The sequence below is a fragment of the Perca fluviatilis genome, chromosome 9 (genome assembly GCF_010015445.1).
Source record: "Perca fluviatilis chromosome 9, GENO_Pfluv_1.0, whole genome shotgun sequence".
Taxonomy (NCBI): Eukaryota; Metazoa; Chordata; class Actinopteri; order Perciformes; family Percidae; genus Perca; species Perca fluviatilis.
Window position 1 is genome coordinate 23,238,842 of NC_053120.1, and position 20,655 is coordinate 23,259,496.

Consider the following 20,655-nt stretch of genomic DNA (forward strand, 5'->3'; position numbering starts at 1 on the left):
TTGATGTTCATGCAGAGTCTGAGAAAGTTCACATTTTGTGAAGAACATATACAATCAACTAAACATTTGCAGTTGAAGCATTTGCAGTTACAATACTGAAAGCAGTTGACGTGGCAGTTAAAGTGCAAGTGCTTAAAGTGATGGTTCGGAGTAATTTCACCCTAGGGTCCTTTGCACCATGATCTCGAGCCAAACACCCCCCCAGAAGCTTTTTTCACCTGGGTCGAACATTGGGAGCGTTAGCGTAGAGTAGCGTTATCAGCTGAATAGCTTAGCGCAGAGGCTAATGGATCCGAAGTGTCTCTTAACATTACCCCACTAATAATGCCCGAAATGATACCAAACGTCTACAGTAGTACAAATAGGTTATGCACTCATAAAACGATGGATTGTAAAATTTGTAAGTACACCAGAAGTTTATGTAAATAACACTTGCCTGCTGGCTTCTGCTCTCTGCTGCTGCTGTTACTACCGGGCAGTAAGAGTGCTTAGGGACATCTACAAATTACAACACCGAAAGAGATGCAACAAAAATATTTATTAATTTAATGATTAAATAAGGTAATGTCTCCAAACTTACCTCAATTATTACTTGTCTCCTGCTAGTTATACTACAGCACTGACTTTAAAAATAAGTTAAATTAAAAATATTTTTGTAGCATCTCTTTTCGTGTTGTAATTTGTAGACGTCCTAAGCACTCGTCTTAGCAGCAACAACAACAGCAGAGAGCAGAAGCCAGCAGGCAAGTGTTTACATAACCTTCTGGTGTACTTCAAACTTTACAATCCATGCGTTTGTGGGGCATAACTATATATACTAGTGTAGACCTTTGGTATCATTTCGGGCATTATTAGTGGGGTAATGTGAAGAGACACTTCGAATACTTCTGCGCTAAGCTATTCAGCGGCTAACGCTACTCACCGCTAACTCTCCTAATGTAGACCAGGCAAATGCTTCTGAAAGAAGTGTTCTGTTCGAGGTCATGGTGCAAAGGACCCTAGGGTGAAATTACTCCGAACCATCACTTTAAAGAAGTCAGTTTCACACAAGTCAGTGTTTGAGCTAGAGGTGTCAGCTCAAGTGTAAGCACTCAGTGCATTTACATGCAGTTTAAAATTTGTTCGGGTTAAGGCAATACCATGGTTTCTCAAATGCCATGTAAACACCTTACCCTGGCATTCTTAAATTCCTGGTTAACAGACCTACATTTGTAGATAACACCTTTAGTAACCAAGGTATTCGTGCATGTATACACCTTAACTGGGGTGAGCTCAGGTAGTGCATGCTCTATAGGTTATAACTAGTGCCCTATAGGCACTAGTTATAACTGCCACTCCCTATTTCGCTACAGTGATATCTTTTTGGGGGGGCATTTTTAGGCCTTGATTTGTATAGGACAGCAGAAGCTATGAAAGGGGTGAGAGAGGGGGAATGACATGCAGCAAAGGGCCGCAGGTTGGAGTCGAACCCGCGGCTGCTGCGTCTAGGAGAAAACCTCTATATATGGGCGCGCGCTCTACCAGGTGAGCTACCCAGGCACCCCGCTGCAGTGGTTTTTGACACGGAAATAGAAGAGAGCAGTTGGAAACAACAGCGCCAAAAACAACATCAACAATATAAGCTTTAAACCTTCAAACCCACTATAGACTTCGCTATAAGGCATAGAGAATGTATGAAATGTACAGCAATGAAAAGTTGTCCATGTTCTCCCCACTTTCCTGACCAGTTTTACATTGGCAGAGCGCCACCTACTGTACCGGAGGCAGAGTTACTCCCGTCACTCTTCCCATTCTTCCCCGCTCATGTATACGGGGAGAACTTTACCCCAAGACCGTACCCCATTACTGCTGTGCATGTAAACGCACTGACTGAGGGTAGATGAGGAACTCCACAGTTAAACAATAAGTGATGAAAGCTGTGGAATTATAAAGTGTAAAAGTTGAAAGTGGTTGAAGTGACAGTTGATGAGTAAGAGATGAAAGCAGCGGAAATGTTTTTAAGTTAAATTGAAAGGTGGCAAACTGTAGAATCTGAGGCAACTATTTTAAACCGTCTGTATTTAAAAAAAAAAGTTTTATATATACAGTATGTTTATATATATATATATATATATATATATATATACACACACTCACCTAAAGGATTATTAGGAACACCATACTAATACCGTGTTTGACCCTAGCCTATCAATATGGGCCAACATTTCTAAAGAATGCTTCCAGCACCTTGTTGAATCAATGACACAAAGAATTAAGGCAGTTCTGAAGGCGAAAGGGACACACCATTACGCCACCACCACCACCAGCCTGCACAGTGGTAATAAGGCATGACGGATCCATGTTCTCGTTCTGTTTACGCCAAATTCTGACTCTACCATCTGAATGTCTCAACAGAAATCGAGACTCATCAGACCAGGCAACATTTTTCCAGTCTTTAACTGTCCAATTTTGGTGCGCTCGTGCAAATTGTAGCCTCATTTTCCTATTTTTAGTGGAGATGAATGGTACCCGGTGGGATCTTCTGCTGGTGTAGCCCATCCACCTCACGGTTGTGCGTATTGTGGCTTCACAAATGCTTTGCTGCATACCTCGGTTGTAACGAGTTATTTGAGTCAAAGTTGATCTTCTATCAGCTGGAATCACTCGGCCCATTCTCCTCTGACCTCTAGCATCAACAAGGCATTTTCGCCTTCGTATATTGTTGTGTACTTTTTGTTTTAAAGTGCTTTTATTTCTTGAACTTTTATACACAAAGCAGTCTTTCCTAAACGTCAAATGAGTACAACTCTTGTAAAGAAACACAATAATAACATATATAAAATAAATAATAATAATAACAATAATTAGAATATATAAACAGTACCCATATGTAGAGCAGCTCCGAGGAGTCTTGTATTCCTGCTTGTGCACACTGTAAGAAAACAGTAGCCCCCCCATACGTATTCCATTTTGCTACTCAAGCTTCAGAGCTTGTCTGTCCTGTCAGGGATTTAAATCAACCCTAGTTTGTCCCTGTGGGCAGTGGGACGTGAGGTCTTTCAGTCTGCTGAATCGCTATTGGGGACAAAAATGTCCCTTTCTGTATTGCTGTTGTTGACTAGCCTCTTAATTAGCATTGATAATTAGTTCCCTACGTGTCAGTGCAGTGACAGGACCTGTCAGTGGCCCGTATTGATGGCTTGAATGTCCCCTTTCTTGTCTCCTTGTTAACTCCCGTCCGATCTGGACAGCCTTCTCCACGTGTCTTGTCCATTTTACCACTGGGGACCTTGTTGTCTGATCGTCACCTTGTCTGTCTGTCTTCCAAGACCAGGCACAAGGGACATGACGGTGAAAGCCGCTAAATGGCGTGCTGACAGTAAACAGCTGCAGTAAACAAGTCATGTCCCCATCTCCTTTGTCTCACGTATCTCATCAGCGCCTAAGCTGGCGTGCCCTTCAGCCATGACAATGACCTGCAATTGATAAGACAAGACTGTTATGTGTACCAAGATGTTAAAGAATACACCTCACACACTTCAGTGACAGGCAGTCAAGATGCTGACAGGCTGTGTGAAGCTGGCACACACACCTCCTTGACCTCTCTGGAGCTGGATAATGATTACGCAATGATCATGATAATGCTTTCAGATCTAGTTAAGTTGATGATTCAGTATTAACACTATTGTCAGTGTTAGTCTATGTGTTATTTCAGAGGAGGCTGCCTCGATGTGGACTAAAGCAGCTGAAGGTTTTCTGAATATTTCCACTACCACCACCCCTGTTATCCAAGCTACAGCCCACCAACTGTTTCCTGGCTCTCGCACACATCACTTCCTGCTGCAGCAGCAGTCTTGTTCCAGACCCTATGGTTTCCCCAGGCAACGGGCCAGACAGCAGTCAGGGCATCCTCTACATCTCCGACCATTCGCCACGTGGATAAAGTTCTCCTTCAGAAGCTGACCGTCCATCACGAAACCTCCTGTAATAGACAGTGAGTCGTGACAAGCCAAGCTGAGAGGCCATCTGCGCACGGTGGGGTCCGGAAGATATTTTTGTCACTGAGTGTGCCTGGCCAAAGAGCTCAGGACTGGCTCAGAGCTCTGCTGATGAAAGAGAATGGAGGAAAACACCAACAACTTTCCTGAGGTCAGAATGAAGATGCCAAGAATACAAGGGGAGTGTGTTTATGTATAAAGTATACAGGTATATGTGAGTGTGTGTTTATGTCCTTGAATATGAACGATTGTGAAGGTGTATATCAGCTCTAAACAACTAGTAGCAGATCAATAACTACATACATTCAAATCATATGTGTTATTTTTAGCAATGGCAGCAGCTAGGGATACAATGGCTGTCCTGTCTGACGATCGATTGGTAAGTTGGCCCACCACTTTGGTCCAGACAATTGTCAGATGGATTTCCTTTTTTTAGATAATTGTTTGGGCATTTTCAGCCTTTATTTTGATAGGGCAGCAGAAGACATGAAAGGGGAGAGAGAGGGGGGAATGACATGCAGCAAAGGGCCACAGGTCGGAGGCTAACCGGGCGCACCCAGAGGATGAATCCTAATGACATTGATGATCCCCTGGTGTTTCTCTAGCCCAACCAGCAGGTCAAATTTTTCACTTTTACTGTGATATTTCAATATCTACTGGGGGAATTGCCATGACATTTGGTATACACATCATGTCCCTTTCAGGATGAACTATAATAACGGCGATCACTTAACTTTCCATCAAGTGCCATCATCAGCTAAAACTTTTAATTTGTCCAATACTTGGGCTACTTAACAAAAGACATTCCTATCATCCTCAGCTTAAGTGTTTATTAATAATCAGCAAACATGTCAACATGCTAAACTAAGATGGTGAACACAGTAAACATTTTACCTTCTAAACATCAGCATGTTAGCATTGTCTTTGTGAGATAGCACACTGTTACCATTAAGCTCAAAGCACAGCTGTCCTGCTAGCACGGCTACAGACTCTTAGTCTTGTTTATAACTATTATACATTAAAATTTGCTTTAAAAACAAGATTCAGAAGGACGTAACCTTAGTTTGTTCATCTGTAGTTTTATCTTGACATAATCAGCATCATCAGCGAACTGTAATGAGACACACTGTGCGGTCACATAAACACACACACACAGCGAATCTGACCTGATGCAGGACTCACAGACAAACATCCAGATGGGGTGTAAATATAGACTCTGGAGTCGTGTGGAGAGCATTGCCATCAGCCTGCCGAGTGAAGGATGCAGTCCTGTTCAGACTTCCGAAGATATGTGAAAACACATCCTCAAAGGCCAAGGTGACAGACTCACTACAGAGGTGTTTACTTGCATATTTACAAGCCTTACTTACCTGGTATACCCAGGTCTTTATTGATGATAGCTTTTAAGGGATATATAGTACCCTGTGTGTGTGTTCATGTTTGTTTGTATGTGTGTGTTGCTTTAGAAATGACAAAGCCTGAAGTATACGCCCAGACAGCCTGTTTAAATCAAGAATGGATGGTTTACAAGTTAACAGGCTTTGAACAATAGATTTTCACCTTTATAGCAACCAAGATTTATGTAGCACAGGTAATTTTTTGATCATTACGAGAGATTGGAAAATAGAAATAAAAATGACCGAATCCATTTTTAAATCTTTTTTTGTATGCCAGTGGTTTCAATCACACGTTTGTGACAGATAAATCGTCCAGCGGATGACAGGCTGTATCTAAGTATCAACAAGGTAATGACAAGGAAAAGTGACAGATTATGTCTCTGTGTTGCTCCATCATGCTCCAGCCTGGTGAAGAATGGAGGTAGCTAAACATCGATGCCTCAAGATAGGAAAAAAACCTTATGTTTTTGTTTGTTTTGTGTCAGGTAAATGGTACAAATGTACATTCTGTATAGATGGAGAATGATGGAATAAGCACAATGGACATGTGTCTGAAATGGTGGATAGATAGATTGACAGCTTGCATTGATGGTGTTTTTCTCAGTAAATAGATGAAATTTACTTCTGTTAGCGTCAATGTTCTTATTTATCTGTATTTATGCAGTTGATTTAGCCTCCGTTAATTCAGACTGTAATGGATTTACACTGCTCATTTCTCCAGTTGGTATTCACTAGTTATTTACTGTACCTCGCTGGGTGTGTTGGTGATGGCATGAAAGGCATTTTTATTTAAATATTACTTTATGTTAAAAGTGTGAGAAGTTAAGTGGAGATTAAGTGGTTTGAATGTGTCATACAAATATACCTCATAGATACAGTATTAAAAAGTATGAATGTCTGAAATCTTCATTCATTTTATGCCCTTCTTCTAGATTGCTGGAAACTTTAGTTTACTTTCCACTTTGGTCTCCTACAACTCCTGAGGGAGTAATTTGGTTATTTAACTTTTAAATGCTCCACTATGTTCACCAGCTAATCTCTCACTGTATCTGTCTGCTGTTTGGTAGTGGGCAGGTAGCGTACAATGTGTTTATTAAAGCTATTTAGATCAAAACAGCTGGTGAGAGTAAATCATAACTTAATAAAGTTACGGGCCGTAAACACCAAAAAAATGAGCTGAAAGATGCTAAAATGCTCTGTTGTTTTGAGCAATGTTAGCTGAGGCTCTTCCAAGGACAATTGTCTTTAACTCCCTGTCCTCAGACACGAAGCTGGGCAGGAATGTGGCTCGGACTTTCCTGGATTATTACAAACTCAACAACCTCATCAAGGACAACAGACCTATTCACATTCAAAGGTAAAGCAGTATGGCATTATAAATAAATACATTTGAAATTAAATAGTTTGCATGCTGTTCATACTCAAGTAAATTACTATATTTTGTGTTTGCTGTTTTCTTAACTATACCTACCATCTACCACCATGTTTTTGTCTCCAGTTCTGAGGTGATGTCCCAGACAAGCAACGTTAACAGAAAGGGCAATGGTTTTGGCAGAGACGCAGCAGACAAAGAGAAGGAGAAGAGCATGGGTATCAGGCATTAGACAAACAGACATACGGACAGACAGACACAGACTGAGCATGTATAAAACACAAAGCACCGTCGCAAGAGGATCCTTCACACTTCATTGCCTTTAAAAGCTCTACATCTCCCTGGCTATAAAGACTTATTTTCACAGATTTGTAACAGTGGGATGACTGGTACTTGCAGGACTAAAATCAGAACAAGCTTCCTCTTGGGTTATTTAGTGACTTTAAAATGTGGACTATTGAATGCTAAGGGAAGACAGACGGGTTCTACCCATCTAGTCCACCTGAGGCCTTTAATCAGCAGCTCCTATTTGTTGTTTATACAATTGTAAATAAATGCATGCTTCCTTGCTGTTACTGACATATTATCTCTGTTGGTATTAGAATTAGTCATTAAACACTTAATCACATTACAATGCTGTACCTGTTGCTCTCTTATATGAATACTGATTAATTATTGTTTGATTTATAAAAATGAGACCTACAGTATATAAAGAACATTCTGATTTATTTAACTGTGCTGTTGCATTGTTTACATTTATAGATATCTTTATGCTCATGTAGGGTGATTTTACGCCCAAAAGGAAAGAGAGAAAAGAGAGAGGAAAGACAAAGGAAGAAAGGTGGGTAGTAGTCTGTGAGTGGTATTAACCTGTTGGCTTAATGTCAATAGTGAAATAAGCTAGCTAGCTACAGACTAGTGTTAGCCTACATTTAATCACCATTTAATCAGTGCAGGGAAACGTTTAGCAAGATATTCATATTAAATCATTGTCCCTGCTCCTTTTAGCAGACTTAACAACACATGAGTCAGCAGCACCCCAGTCTCCCCCTAACTGTGCCCCTCCCTGTCCCAGTGAAGAAGGTGAGCAACATTGTGTTCAATGACATGCCAGTTAGCATCACTGCAGGGAGTCTGTGGGGATTTCTCTGTCTCTCTTGCTCTTTTTACCATTACAAAAAAAGAAAATGAAATATTTGTTAATGACAAAAATTCAAACACATTAATCACAATTATTTTATCACATAATGATCATCATAAAAAAAAAACTACTGTCTGTACTGGATAGTGGACAGTTGGAAACAGTGAGTAGCTTATACCTGAGCCTGCATGTAAGATACAGACAATATTAAAATAATCCAGTTTGATACATTCATTTAGATTGAATTATGGAATGACATCTATAGAAACAGACTTTATTATTCCCATCATGAAGGGCAATTTATTTGAGAAGCTTGCACACACACACACACACACACACACACACACACGCACACACACACACACAAAAATCTATCTTATCTAATGTATGTAATCAAGTGGTGGTGATACAGAACTAGGTAATTTGGATCAATGTTCTGTAGTGTTAGTGTTATTTATTAGTATATGGCAATCTTGCATCAAATAGTGAACTACATACTAGACTTGCATACAGGGGTGTAATTGGGCCCGGGCTCTCCGGGGCTCAGTCCCGGCACTTAAGCCTGCTCGTTTGTCCGGATGTGCCTGCTTGCAGTCTAAATATGTCACAAAAAATATGATGAAAGTGATGCTTTTGAAAACATTATATTTCTGACAATAAATGAAAGATTTTTGAAATGGCATGTCTATTTTTTCTCGGTGGAGCTGAGATGACAACAATCAGAACACGGCAACAACCCCACAGAACTGCAGACAATTCACCACTGCTGTGGGTCAACAACATAACGCCAAAGTGTCTCCGTCGGTAGAATTAACAGATAAAATGACTTCTCCTAAAGCTAAAAACTCTGTTCGCAGCGTTGGAAGCCCGGTGCTCGGAAGCTCCACCGGCCGCTACGAGTTCATGTCGCTGACCAAGCCGTTGAACCGGTTCTCACTGTCGCATCTCCTCCAGCGGCTCGCCTCCGAGCATTGGAGAGTCCCACTTGGTACCGTGTGTGCGTGTGTGTGTGTGTTTGTGTTTGTGTGTGTGTGTGTGTGTGTGTGTGTTTGTGTTTGTGTGTGTGTGTGTGTGTGTTAGTAAAGAGAGAGAATGGGAGAAGGAGGTTTGTGTGAGGTTGACCTGGTCACCACAGACCCAAATCTTCGCAGCTGTTGCTACTGTCATATGCTGCACTGTCTCTTCATGAGGCACATTATGTTTGGCACATTGTATGGGTCACTTCTTATATCATAACAAGGTAATATGTATGTGTAGTCAAGTGATGACTGATTAACAGTAATGTAAATGCTAAATGCCCTAATACCTGTTGATACTACAACAATGCAGAGTATAGGCTCTTAACCTTGCAGTTTTGCACATATCATGTAAGACTCAATTTCTCCATTTCTTTGCACAAAACTCTCCAGAAAGTGCCATTTAACGGTTTATTTTTCAATTTTTTTTTCCAGGGGGTGCATACCCCCGGACCCCCCTAGGGAGAGCCCCCCCACATAACAAATTCCAATTTAACCCCTGCTTGCATGCATGTACAAATCACCATCAGTAAATATTGTGCTAGTACTAGTATTGAACTACAAGCAGCAAGACGATTGCAAGCCTTTAATTAGAGTTCTGTAAAGCTTTTGATGGGACAGTTAGGCCCTAGAGATGTGGTGGTAACAGCTGCGCAGAGGGGGCCCAATTAGATTTTTTGTCATGGGGCCCAAAATTCCTGGCGGCGCCCCTGTACATATAAGACAGTCAGGGTAGGTGTCAGAGATATTTTGAGGTGGAGAGGGGAAAACAGACAAGGATTTACGGCCTTACAATTCTTCAGATGAAAGGTGAAGGATTGAGTTTGATGCTGTCTATGTATTTTACAAAGTGCTGCCAAATACTGTCAGAGCCTAGGAAGTGCAGCGAGAAGGAGTCAAAAAAGACACGAAATCTGAAAAGTATTTGGGCAGAGGTGGCGTGGCCGGCAAGCGAGTGAAGAAGGCTCTGTAGAGTCAGAAGTGACCTCGGTGTCAAACACATTCCCAAAACTCAGAGACGGACACTACCAGAACACATGGTACAAACAGCAGAGATCCAGACTTTATACTTGATGCCATGTTCATGCTCATGTTCACAAATATTGATTGAACTTTCCTAAGCCGTGAAAATAATATTGAAATTCTTTACAAAATTTTTGTATAATATAATGTAACATCTTTCTATAATGCCACATCGTTCTTGTGTAACTTTAACTGCAGATTTCAGGGCACTTTAATAGGCTATTTAGGATGAGATCAAAGTGTGTGTGTGTGTGTGTGTGTGTGTGTGTGTGTGTGTGTGTGTGTGTGTGTGTGTGTGTGTGTGTGTGTGTGTGTGTGTGTGTGTGTGTGTGTGTGCGCGCGCGCAGAAAAACCTTTTGATTTGTCACTTTTTGGTCACATGACTGTACATCCGCCCTGTGTGACTGTTGCTGTGTGGCAGCTATGACAACGAACTTTCAAAAGTTGGATGAATGGCTTCAATGAAGAAGAAGCTTTCCTCTTCTAAGGTGCATCACAAGTCTCTGAAATGTACCGTATATTTGGACATTCAGACAGTAAGTGCCTCCTAACGCTGCTCCTGTAACGTAAACTAGCTAACGTTAGCGAGCTTAACGTTACATCCTCTTCCCTTTCCTTAACGTTCCTCATCTAGCTAGCTAGCTAACGTTAACCAACGGCTGTAATTTAACATGTAACGTTAGCTAAATGTGTTTGAATGTTGTAGAAATAACTAACTAGCTAACTTACATAGCTAGTTCACCAGAAATGGGTTTTCCTAAATCCACCTAAGCATTATGAATATTATAGAGCATGCTTTGACTGAATAGCAATCTTTTTTTTGTTGATCCATTTTAATCTGTAGCTACTATACAGACCTTTAGATATGATGTAACGTAGCCAGCATGTTTATAATAAAATCTTGGCTACTATATAATCACTATTAAACATTTAACGTTACCCAAAAAATAAAATGTTTTGCTGGCCTTTATGTGGCTGGCATGAGGACAAAATAAATAGTTAAAACCTCTGAACACCCACACAGGTGATTTCAGTTATAATTATGGCTGATTAGACCTCTGCTCAAGTTGAAGTAGCTAGCTAGCTAGGTCGGACCTTAGATTGGAATTTATTAGCTAGCTAGGTCACAAATCCTTTCTACCTATAGACCTTTTTCACGGCAGACATGTTGACATGTCATAGTAGGAACAGCACAGGTGTATTCAAAACCATTAATGATGGCTGCATTCCACTTAGGAGAGGCCCTGGTATTGTGCATGCTGACTCACTGAAATAACTGGGATACTTGATGGAATTGAGCCATCGTTAAGGTTATCAATTTCTTATTATTATCAAAGTGCTTTTCCTACTATGACAAGTCAAAATGTCTGCTGTGAAAAAGGTCCATAAGAATAATTAGGCTTTCATTTGTCCTGCCCTAACTGGTGCAACAAAGCTAACCGGAGACTTGGGAAGATGTATATCAATCAGTCTATACACAACCACACAGTCATGGGAAGAGGTCTAATCAGCCAGATTAACTCAAAACACCTGTGTGGGTGTTATAGGGCCTTTTTAAATGGTGTATTTAAAAATATATATATATATTTTGCTTTCTTACTACACTCATTAACTAAAAGATTACCTGAACATATAAATATTGAGCCTAAATCTGTATATTTCCTTTAATGTGCAGCACCTGTGAATCCTTCGGAAGCATAGACTGGTTGGAAGCTGCTTTTTTTTCAGATCTCATTTCCACTTAGTATATTAAAAAGCAATTCAACTTAATTAGTTGTGCAGGTTACAAAAAAGATAAGTGGTAATGTTAGCAGTAAAAATGCCCTACTGATATTGATACTCTACTACTTTAAATACAATTTTAAACTTTAAAGGGTTGCTGTAGCACACTGATGCTGTCATCATCATGTATACTAAGATACATGATGCATCATTTTGGATGGGCTAAGTTATTTCTGAAAAAGTGTTATTTTTTTAAATTAAATTATTGTCATAAGACAAATACATATGCCAATAAAGGATACATACAAAAACAACTGAATGCCTGACCTGTCACTGTTGCAGGTCACATGTCCAGGAGTGTTCCTGACTAGAAACAACAATATCTACCTCAGTGTGTGTATCATGGGCCAGTACAGGAAGACTCCCTGTTTGCCACCTGCATTCCCTTTACTCTTCCAACACAGAATGGTATTTGTCAAGGTGAGAATTATAACTATGTTCCCTCCATTACTTATGTCTGTAGGTATTTTTTGTCAGATTTAGCAAGAGCGATGGATGGAGGACTAGTGCATATTTCTCCAATACCAATAAGGGATGCATATCGCATGTTTTCAGGTCACATCTCAGACTTTGTGTTGGCTCCTACTAATACCTATCCATTGTACTTTTATTTACAAAAGAGTAAGGGTCAAGAAATCTACATGCTAGCAGTTGTTGTCTCTTAATTTGTTTCTATTTGAATCCTTGTGTTTGTGACTTATCTTCTTGCATACACTGCAGGCTTTTACTGGCTAATGTTTTAACAAGTCTAAGGATTCAAACTTGCAACACTCCAATTTAACATTACTGCCCCAGCTCCTGATAAAAGAGGCCATATTTTCTCTTGGGAGAATGGCAGGGTTAGATACCGGGCTGTCTGCCTCATCTTGTTATGAGTATTGATTTGCTTCCTCTGTTTTACCAGACTTTTCCCAGTGTTGTTGACCCTGCTGATGTAGCTGACCTCCTGGAAGGTAAATGGCCATCTGGGATTTGCTTCCACATCTCCTAGCCCTGAATTCTCTGCTATGCAAGCTTATAGGCTATTAGCTGTGATACTGATCATTAGCTCACAGTCTATTTGTGCTTTCCTTCCTTTTAGCTGACATAACATATTTTGAGCTGATTCAGTTGGTGCCTCCAGGTATGCTTTCTGATGATGCCATATGGGCATTATAAGTCCCCACTGTATCTAGTCATTACTCTGCAAAAACAGGATTTCTAATTTGGATTGTGTGTATGTGTGTGGTCCTGTTTACTGTCTGTCTGTATGATTTTTAGAGGGTGAGGTCCTAGCAACAATGGAGGAGAGCAGCAGAGATTTTCTGTACCCTGGTCCCAGACTGAGCTCCAGAGAAGGAGTGGCAGAGAGAGAAATACTGATGAAGAGATCCTCCTCCTTTCCTGTAGGCTGCTTCACATTTCTTCCTTTTTTATTTATTTTTTCATCCTCCTTCCAACACCTGCGCCCATATTCATCAAACTTCTAAGAGTCAAAATAGGAGTAAAAAAATTATTCGCTGAGTGTGAGCAATAAGACCCATTTATCAAAAGGGATCCCCCCCCCCCCCCCCCCCCCCCCCCCCCCCCCCCCCCCCCCCCCGAATTTAGTACCGCATTGACAAGTGCGGACAATAAAGATGCATGGAAAGTGTTTGCAAAGAAAATTAATGCCAGATTATAAAAGATTTTATGTCTTGTAACATCCTATCAAATATTCAAATCAAATGCAAATATTAGACTAAAACTACTCCTATACCTACTGTTATTACTGCTTCAGCTAACAGAGGTGTGCTCGCCTCTGTTTTTGTACTGCAGTCATCTAAGATCTACTCTTAAACAACTTAAGAGACCTCGAGAGCGAGAGCTACATTTACATCTACATTTAAGAGCATTTTCAAGTGGTAAGACATTCGTTAAATAGCTTTTTTTTTTTTTTTTTTTTTTTTTTTTTTTTTTTTTAAATAAGTAATAGTGAAGGATGTATACTTTTATCTTTAACTTAAAACCAAAAATGTACTTAAAACAGTTTGATAAATATGGGTCCTGGTGTATCACATGTATTTCATGCTTGCAAAGGTATTTGAGCTACTGCATACTGCTGAATTAGTTAATCAGTTATGTCAGTTGATGCGTTTTAAAAGTTGTTCACATGTCACAGGACCCCATATTGTGCTCACCATGTGATCCAGCTTGATTTTTTTTTTTTTTTTTTTCTTCTCCTTATCTATTCCGTTAAATTAAATGTAGGACACACAGCTCTATTGTAGTCCAGCCTTTACTTCCGTGACTTTGTAAAACATGTTATAATGCTCGCCTAGCTGCTAGCATGACACTCCCTCATGCTCTGCAACTGACAAGCTAGCAGTACTTACTGCGCATGTGCGACTCTCAACAAAGATGGTACAGAAGTGAGATGTCTCACTCTGTAGCTAAAACAGAGCTCAACACAAAAGAGGAGCTGCAGCAATGTGTAGTACAACAAAAATATGGTGTTTTCTGAAAATTAAACCACATAAACCTATTCTGTGACAACCTGTAAATACAATTATGAACCTGAAAATGAGCATAATATGAGCACTTAATACTATACTATATAACTATAACAGCATAACTAAGAGCTGGTCCAAGGCAAACCTGGGCCACCTCTATCAGGGTTGGTAGATTAATCTGATGACTATGAAGAGAAGCAGAGAAGACAAGGGGTGCCGTGTCTGCAGAAATACACCCTCCCCCACCGGTCTAGGCAAACGCTGCAACTCCTCACTCCCTAACTATAAGCTTTATCAAAGAGGAGAGTTTTAAGTTTACTTTTAAATGTGGTGACAGTGTCTGCCTCCTGAACCCAGACTGGGAGCTGGTTCCATAGGAGAGGAGCCTGGTAGCGAAAGGCTCTGCTCCCATTCTACTTTTAGAGACTCTAGGAACCACAAGCAACTCTGCATTCTGGGAGCGCAGTGCTCTAGTGGGACGATAAGGTATTAGGAGCTCTTCTAGATATGATGGTGCTTGACCATTAAGAGCTTTGTAGGTCAGGAGAAGGATTTAAATTCAATCCTTGATTTTTACAGGAAGCCAATGCAGAGAAGCTAATACAGGAGAAATACCACCTCCTCTTTTCATTCCTTCATCTTTCTGTGGCTGCGGGTTGTTTTTCTATCCTCCCCTTGTCCTCCGAGGCACTAACTGGCATATATTTAAATGTCTTTAAACGCCATTCCTCTCACCGTTGTTTTTGTGTTTTTGTTTGCAGCCGACATAGCAATTTAGATGTCTCTATCCAAATGCCATATTATTTAAACATCACTGGAGCCTTTCTCCTTTCTGCAATTTGTTTTTCTCAAGCCAGGCATAGATTGAAGATTTGTGATTGCAAATTTGGTGTTCCAAGCAGTGCTGTTATCTGTCCGTTTGTCTTCATCTTGTTAAAGGTGTTGTGTTTGTTCCTATTGTACCCCTCTCTCTAGGGAATCTCCCCCAAAGTGGAGTTTGCCACGACATCAGTCATAGAAGAGATTGATGGGAGAGACCGCTTTTCTGCCTCACCTGTAAGTGTCCTTTTATTACATCTCCTAGATCTGTACATACCCACAGAGACACACAAACACCATGGCCAGTATTTCAAATATGTACCTTTGTCTGCTGTTGGTTTATCTGCCTTTTGTCTATTGTTGATTTGTAAAACATTTTAGAAGACTGTCTTTTTTTATAAAAACATTTTGATGTTTGTTCATGGCCTTTCTGACCTGCTTAGTCAAAATGTAAACCGTTCAAATCCATCAAAGTGCCTCTCATAAATCAAGTAAGCAGTGTGTTTATCAGCCTGCTTAACAGTTCAAAATGTCTCAAATGTGACCACAGCACACAGCTTCATACTCAGCATTGCTGTGTACAAGTGTTTACCAAAGCTAGAGCAGTGAAGATTCATATCTAGAGGGCTCTAATGAATGATATCGCTCGCCATCAGATTTGTCTGTTTCCACCATACATACCCACCTCCTATTGTTGCCATGGCTACTGCATCTATCTATCCATACTGGCAGTGTTTCAAGGGTATCTGTTCTCTCCTTGTGATTGTAATTACGGGGAGGCAGATCTGTGATGCTGATAGCAAGGCTTTTCTCACATCTTCGACTAGCTGGGAGTTTACACAGTGTTTGTCACAGAACCAGTCAGTTTGTCAGTCAGTCAGTTTTTTACATGAACTATCCAAGATGAGGATCACCTGTATTCTCTGCCACAGTGTCCTTGTGGATTTTAAAGGCTAACTGTGTTCTCCTGCATAAAATAACATTTTACTCTTCTATTTCTTCTTTTCCTGGTATGGGCACTCCCAAACTTTGTTTAATGACATGTTCTCATCCACTGTTGCAGTCTTTGGTATAGAGTTTTTTTTTTGTATAATTAATCAATCAATAAAATTTTTTTATTTTTAAGCCTTACATTTTCTGGTTCTAGCTTCTCAGTTGTGAGGATTTACTGCATTTCTTCGTTTAATTCTTGGACTGATAAGGGCCATCCACACCAAGAACAATCACTATATCGATAACTATAAATATTAAGTTTAAATAATAAAAAAATCTTTGTAACTCGTGGATTGTGGAGTTTACACCACAACTATAACGACAATGTCAGTGGCAAATGATATTGTCGGGATCGCCTTCAGACCAATTTGAACGATAGAAACACTGACTGAATTCATCTGAATTTACAACATGGTACGGCAGATGACACTGCGAAGAGATGGCGCATTTGTTCCACACAGGTGGGTCAGTGGCGTGGAATGACTTTTCCACTTGATAGGGCTACGGTCCTTTACTGTAGATAGCCTAGCTCTGTGTATTGTTTTTGTTTTATAACATTAGTACTTTGAAAGTACAGTATTTCTCATGTTATAGAAACCATTGAGAGTGAATATTGTGTTTTGTTGTAACAACCTTATATTTTTGGTTCATAAAATGTACCCAAATTCACAAATGTAGGATATTACTACAGACATTCCTGTAATCTTCCTCTTGATAAATGAAAATAATCCTTAGTTTCAGCCCTGCTTAAATTGAATCTACGCCTTCATGGTCTTGTGTGACTCTGCATACATTTGTGTGCAGAGGTAATCTCAGCAGATGGAAGCTAGTTGAGTTGAATAATGATCCTAATCTAGACTCAAAAAGTGTTACTTAAAAAAAAAACCCAGTAAGAATGATAATCTTACACGAACAGTCCTGTTTATAACCTATGATCCATCACACAGCGGTTGGCATGTTGTGCCAAAAACACTACCATGCATTTCCCAGGTGCAGTAACCTAAGATAAGCTATTTGTTTAAATGGGATGTCATTGAAAGCGAAGCAGATTGTCAGTGTTCTCCCGGCCCCTCAGGGGGATGTCTGGATCAGAGCACCGCTGTGGCTGTCAGACAGTAGAATTTCTCCATTTTCTCTCTCCTAATGGCTCCTCAGCATAGGCATTTCCCTGACTGCCTGCCCGCCCAGCTGACAAACCTTGTCCTGTTTTTAATAGAGATTTAGAGTGATAGCATCTTCCACAAAACCTCTGAAACTGTAGTGAGAAATATACACTCAGTTTTCAGCAATGTCTTACTCTTTCTTTGCAGATTTTCTGGTGCTTTTATCTTCGGTTAATTGTTATCATTCTCATTTAAAGAAAATGTTTAATCCAAAAGTCACTTTTAGCCATGCTAGCAGCTAGGGGAGACAATTTTGGTCAGTCTGTTTTTGTGTCAGCCTGTATCTCTACAATTGTCAGATGGATTGCCATTGAAATTCTGTACAGACATCCAGGGTTCCCAGAGGATTAATCCTGAAGACTTTTCTCACTTTTCTATTGAAATGTTGTCAACGTAGATGGATCGTTTCAATATTTTGTACAGGCATTCATTGTGCCCAGACAATGTATCTTAACGACTTTGATGATCCTCTGACTTTTCCTCAAGCGCAACATGAGGTTGACATTTGTGTTTTCTGTGTGAAATGTTAACAACTATTAGATTGATTGCCATGGAATTTGGTACAGCCATTCAAGTCCCCCCTCAGGATTAGTTGAAATCACTCTGGTGAGCCTTTTCATCTAGCACTATCTTCAAAATTGCTAGCATTGTCATGGTGAGCATGTTAATATCATGGATGTGGTTAGCATGCTAAAGTTAGCATTTAGCTCAAAGCACTGCTTTCCAGTAGTGGAAATAGTAGCTAATCATCCGTTGGGTACAGGAAAACGAACTGACTTTCGGTGGCCGTCCAGCAAAGAACAGACAGAAGAGCTAAAAGAAGTCAGAGATGGTGGTAGATGTGGGGGTGGGAGAGTTTTCCTAATTTTATTAAATTAGACAAATTTCAAATGGCAACCTCAAATGGCAACCTCAATGAGGATTTAGTCATAATTTTGTTTCTCTTAAAAATAGTTTTAATGTTGTGTGATTTCCATAATTAGCATTTAGATTATCTTTGTTTTACAGCCAGGTAATGTCTCTTTATCATATTAGACTGGAGATGGCCATCAAATGCAATTAACATTTTATCTTAACTTATTTATCCCCGGTTGGCATTACCCGCAGGATATGGGATATTGCATCGGAGAATGATGTTAGTGGCCATTAGAGTTATTGAAGTAATTCTGCAGAGGTTGTCTCCATGGCAGTGCCAACTGCGGGAGCTGTTGTTGTAACACTTAATCTAAATGATTTAGTTAATGGTTCAATGGTTTTGTCCAGGGAGAACGAGTCTGTGTTGAGAGTGAGAGAAGCTGCCTTAATGGCTAAAATGGCTACCGCTTGTGGAGGGATAACATTGTGGTCTGCATAGAAAGTTAAAATGCTGAGACAAATGTTATGTGTCCCCTCAAATTGGAGACCTGTGAGGCTAGTTTGACACGTTTTGAACAATGTATAAATATTTCTCTCTCTCTCTCTCTCTCTCTCTCTCTTTTTTTTTTTTTTTTTTTTTTTTTTTTTTTTTTTTTTTTTTTTTTTCTCTCTCTCTCTCTCTCCCATATTCTGTCCCTGCACCCCCCAGACTTGCTGTCTTTCTCCAGTGAGGCCATCTTTAACCCCATCCACACAGAGTTCTGCAAAAAAGTATTCACCATCCAGCAGGCATTTTTCCAAAATAGAAGATACGAACTGTTTCTCTTGGAAACGTGGGACGGAAAGGCTAGATGTTGAGGCAAGAATAACGAACTCTGCACCGACCTCAACATCCAGACGCTCCCCTTCTTCATCCCCATCTGGCCGAAGTCCCCAGAATAAAAATAGGGAGAGAAAACACTCTTCTCCTAGAGTTTCTGTAGACTCTGGCTACCAGCAGCCCACAGTTTCCTCACAGACACGAGCCTTGTCCCCTTACACCCATCGCAAGATGTGCCAGCTTTCAGAGGACGCCACGCAGAGGCTTAGCCATCTCCAGCTGGGGCCTCACCACTTCAGGAAGGAGACTGAGAGCCAGCCGCCCTTCTTGGTTGGTAACATTAGATATATTCCTCCAAACTGAAGGCAATTGACAAAAAAGTGATGGGATGTTATGTTTAATGCTAATAATACACGTGTTCAGTGGACAGGGGTTAAAATTAATGGGATCCTGAATTGATGTAGTTCAAACCTCAGTGGGAGCTTCCAAAATTTTACATAATCTAGTGGGCAGATTAAGTGGAGGGCATAATAAGAGAGCAGTGCTAAGCTTTTTACCTGAGCCGTTAATGGATTTTGACGTCATGGAAATGTTTCACTGTTTGTGTGCACATGTAATATGGCCTATTATCCTTATTGAGGGCCTTTAGTGTGCTTTAATAGCACATGTCCTGGTTTTAGGCTGCTATACAGTTATTTGTTAACACTTTAATTATGGCCGTATCACTGCTATGAGATATTTGCATATAAAAGGGAGTGATTTTCTGATCACACAGCTGTGGGGAATATACAGTTGATGGACAAGAACAACACATCCTTCCTCCCTCTGCTCCCCTCTGTATTCCTGCTCCTTCATTTACATCAAATCTAATCCTGAGGTATGAATATCAAAATCCACTAACATGCTGTTATTAAAAGAAATTATTAGGTAGGGAGATGTTTTTGTCACACACATAAATGGCATTTACTAGAATACAACAGGCGTTTTATTAAAGAGGGTACTGTGTTTTTCCCTCTCTGGTTTTCCTGGGGGAATCTTCTGTCGACAATTAACCCTAGTAATTGAGAGTCAAGCTGCAATTAACAAATAGATAGCTAATGAAGTAGCTCTGCCCCATGGTGAATGTATTATCAGAGCCTCAACTCCTTGTTTGTTTTTGCAGTGGGAAGAACATTCCAAACTACAGTATGTTCTTTGAGAAAGGTGGTTATTCTGTAGAAATCTTGTCTTTGTTTTTCTTTATGCCTTATTGTGATCTTTTTAGTAAAATTATTTGAGGTTGAGATGACAAACCAATGGCGTAACAGTGTTTTTTGGCAGCTTTTCCTTTTTATATACTGCTTCAAATTGAAGAAAATAATGCCAAAACAACCTTGCTGTGCATGTGTTTTACGACATAGACAGAATTCAAACTACAACGTTAAGTTTATGATATTGTTTGACAGCAGATTGTTTTTCTGTTGTGTTTTATCGAAGGTCCCTCGTTGCAGTAGTGTCTCTGTGATTGGAGCTCCTTCCTCCTCTCCACAGAATAATAGCATGCGTCGACACTCAGTCAGCGTCACAGCTGATCACACAGGTAGGCCTTCATGCTCATATGCAAAAACAAATGCATGTACTGTTACAAACCTAAAGCCATTCTATACTTGCTGCAGGAATACCTGTTTAAAATTGGTCTAATATATCAAGATTGGTTGTGTTGTCTTGTGAAAATTTGTTTGATGTCTTTGTTTACATCTTCAGGTTACATGTGGTCTTTCAAAATGAAAGACCAAATTTATATTTTTGTTGTTTGAGGATATCAACAGTGACTGATGTAATAGTTT

The 20,655-nt window shown here is 40.1% G+C and overlaps 2 protein-coding genes across 9 annotated transcripts in view; both read left to right on the forward strand.

The window, feature by feature from the left end:
* agbl4 (AGBL carboxypeptidase 4) overlaps window positions 1-7,474 on the forward strand; it is a 429,765-nt gene extending 422,291 nt beyond the window's left edge. For all 4 annotated transcript variants that reach the window (XM_039811721.1, XM_039811718.1, XM_039811719.1 and 1 more), the window contains 2 exons: window positions 6,638-6,731; window positions 6,873-7,474. In XM_039811721.1, coding sequence (XP_039667655.1) covers window positions 6,638-6,731; window positions 6,873-6,978 — 200 coding nt within the window. In that variant the 3' untranslated portion in view covers window positions 6,979-7,474. The remainder of the gene's footprint in view (window positions 1-6,637; window positions 6,732-6,872) is intronic.
* A 2,813-nt stretch (window positions 7,475-10,287) lies between these two features.
* Window positions 10,288-20,655, forward strand: part of spata6 (spermatogenesis associated 6) — a 32,708-nt gene continuing 22,340 nt past the window's right edge. Inside the window, exons 1-8 of one of the 5 annotated variants that reach the window (XM_039811740.1) lie at window positions 10,288-10,462; window positions 11,991-12,128; window positions 12,613-12,661; window positions 12,790-12,831; window positions 12,969-13,093; window positions 15,155-15,235; window positions 18,719-19,159; window positions 20,306-20,408. In XM_039811740.1, the coding sequence (XP_039667674.1) occupies window positions 10,379-10,462; window positions 11,991-12,128; window positions 12,613-12,661; window positions 12,790-12,831; window positions 12,969-13,093; window positions 15,155-15,235; window positions 18,719-19,159; window positions 20,306-20,408 (1,063 nt within the window). In that variant the 5' untranslated portion in view covers window positions 10,288-10,378. Of the gene's footprint in view, window positions 10,463-11,208; window positions 11,237-11,990; window positions 12,129-12,612; window positions 12,662-12,789; window positions 12,832-12,968; window positions 13,094-15,154; window positions 15,236-18,718; window positions 19,160-20,305; window positions 20,409-20,655 lie in introns of those variants that run through there. The other 4 variants (XM_039811736.1, XM_039811737.1, XM_039811739.1 and 1 more) reach the window with 4 other exon arrangements.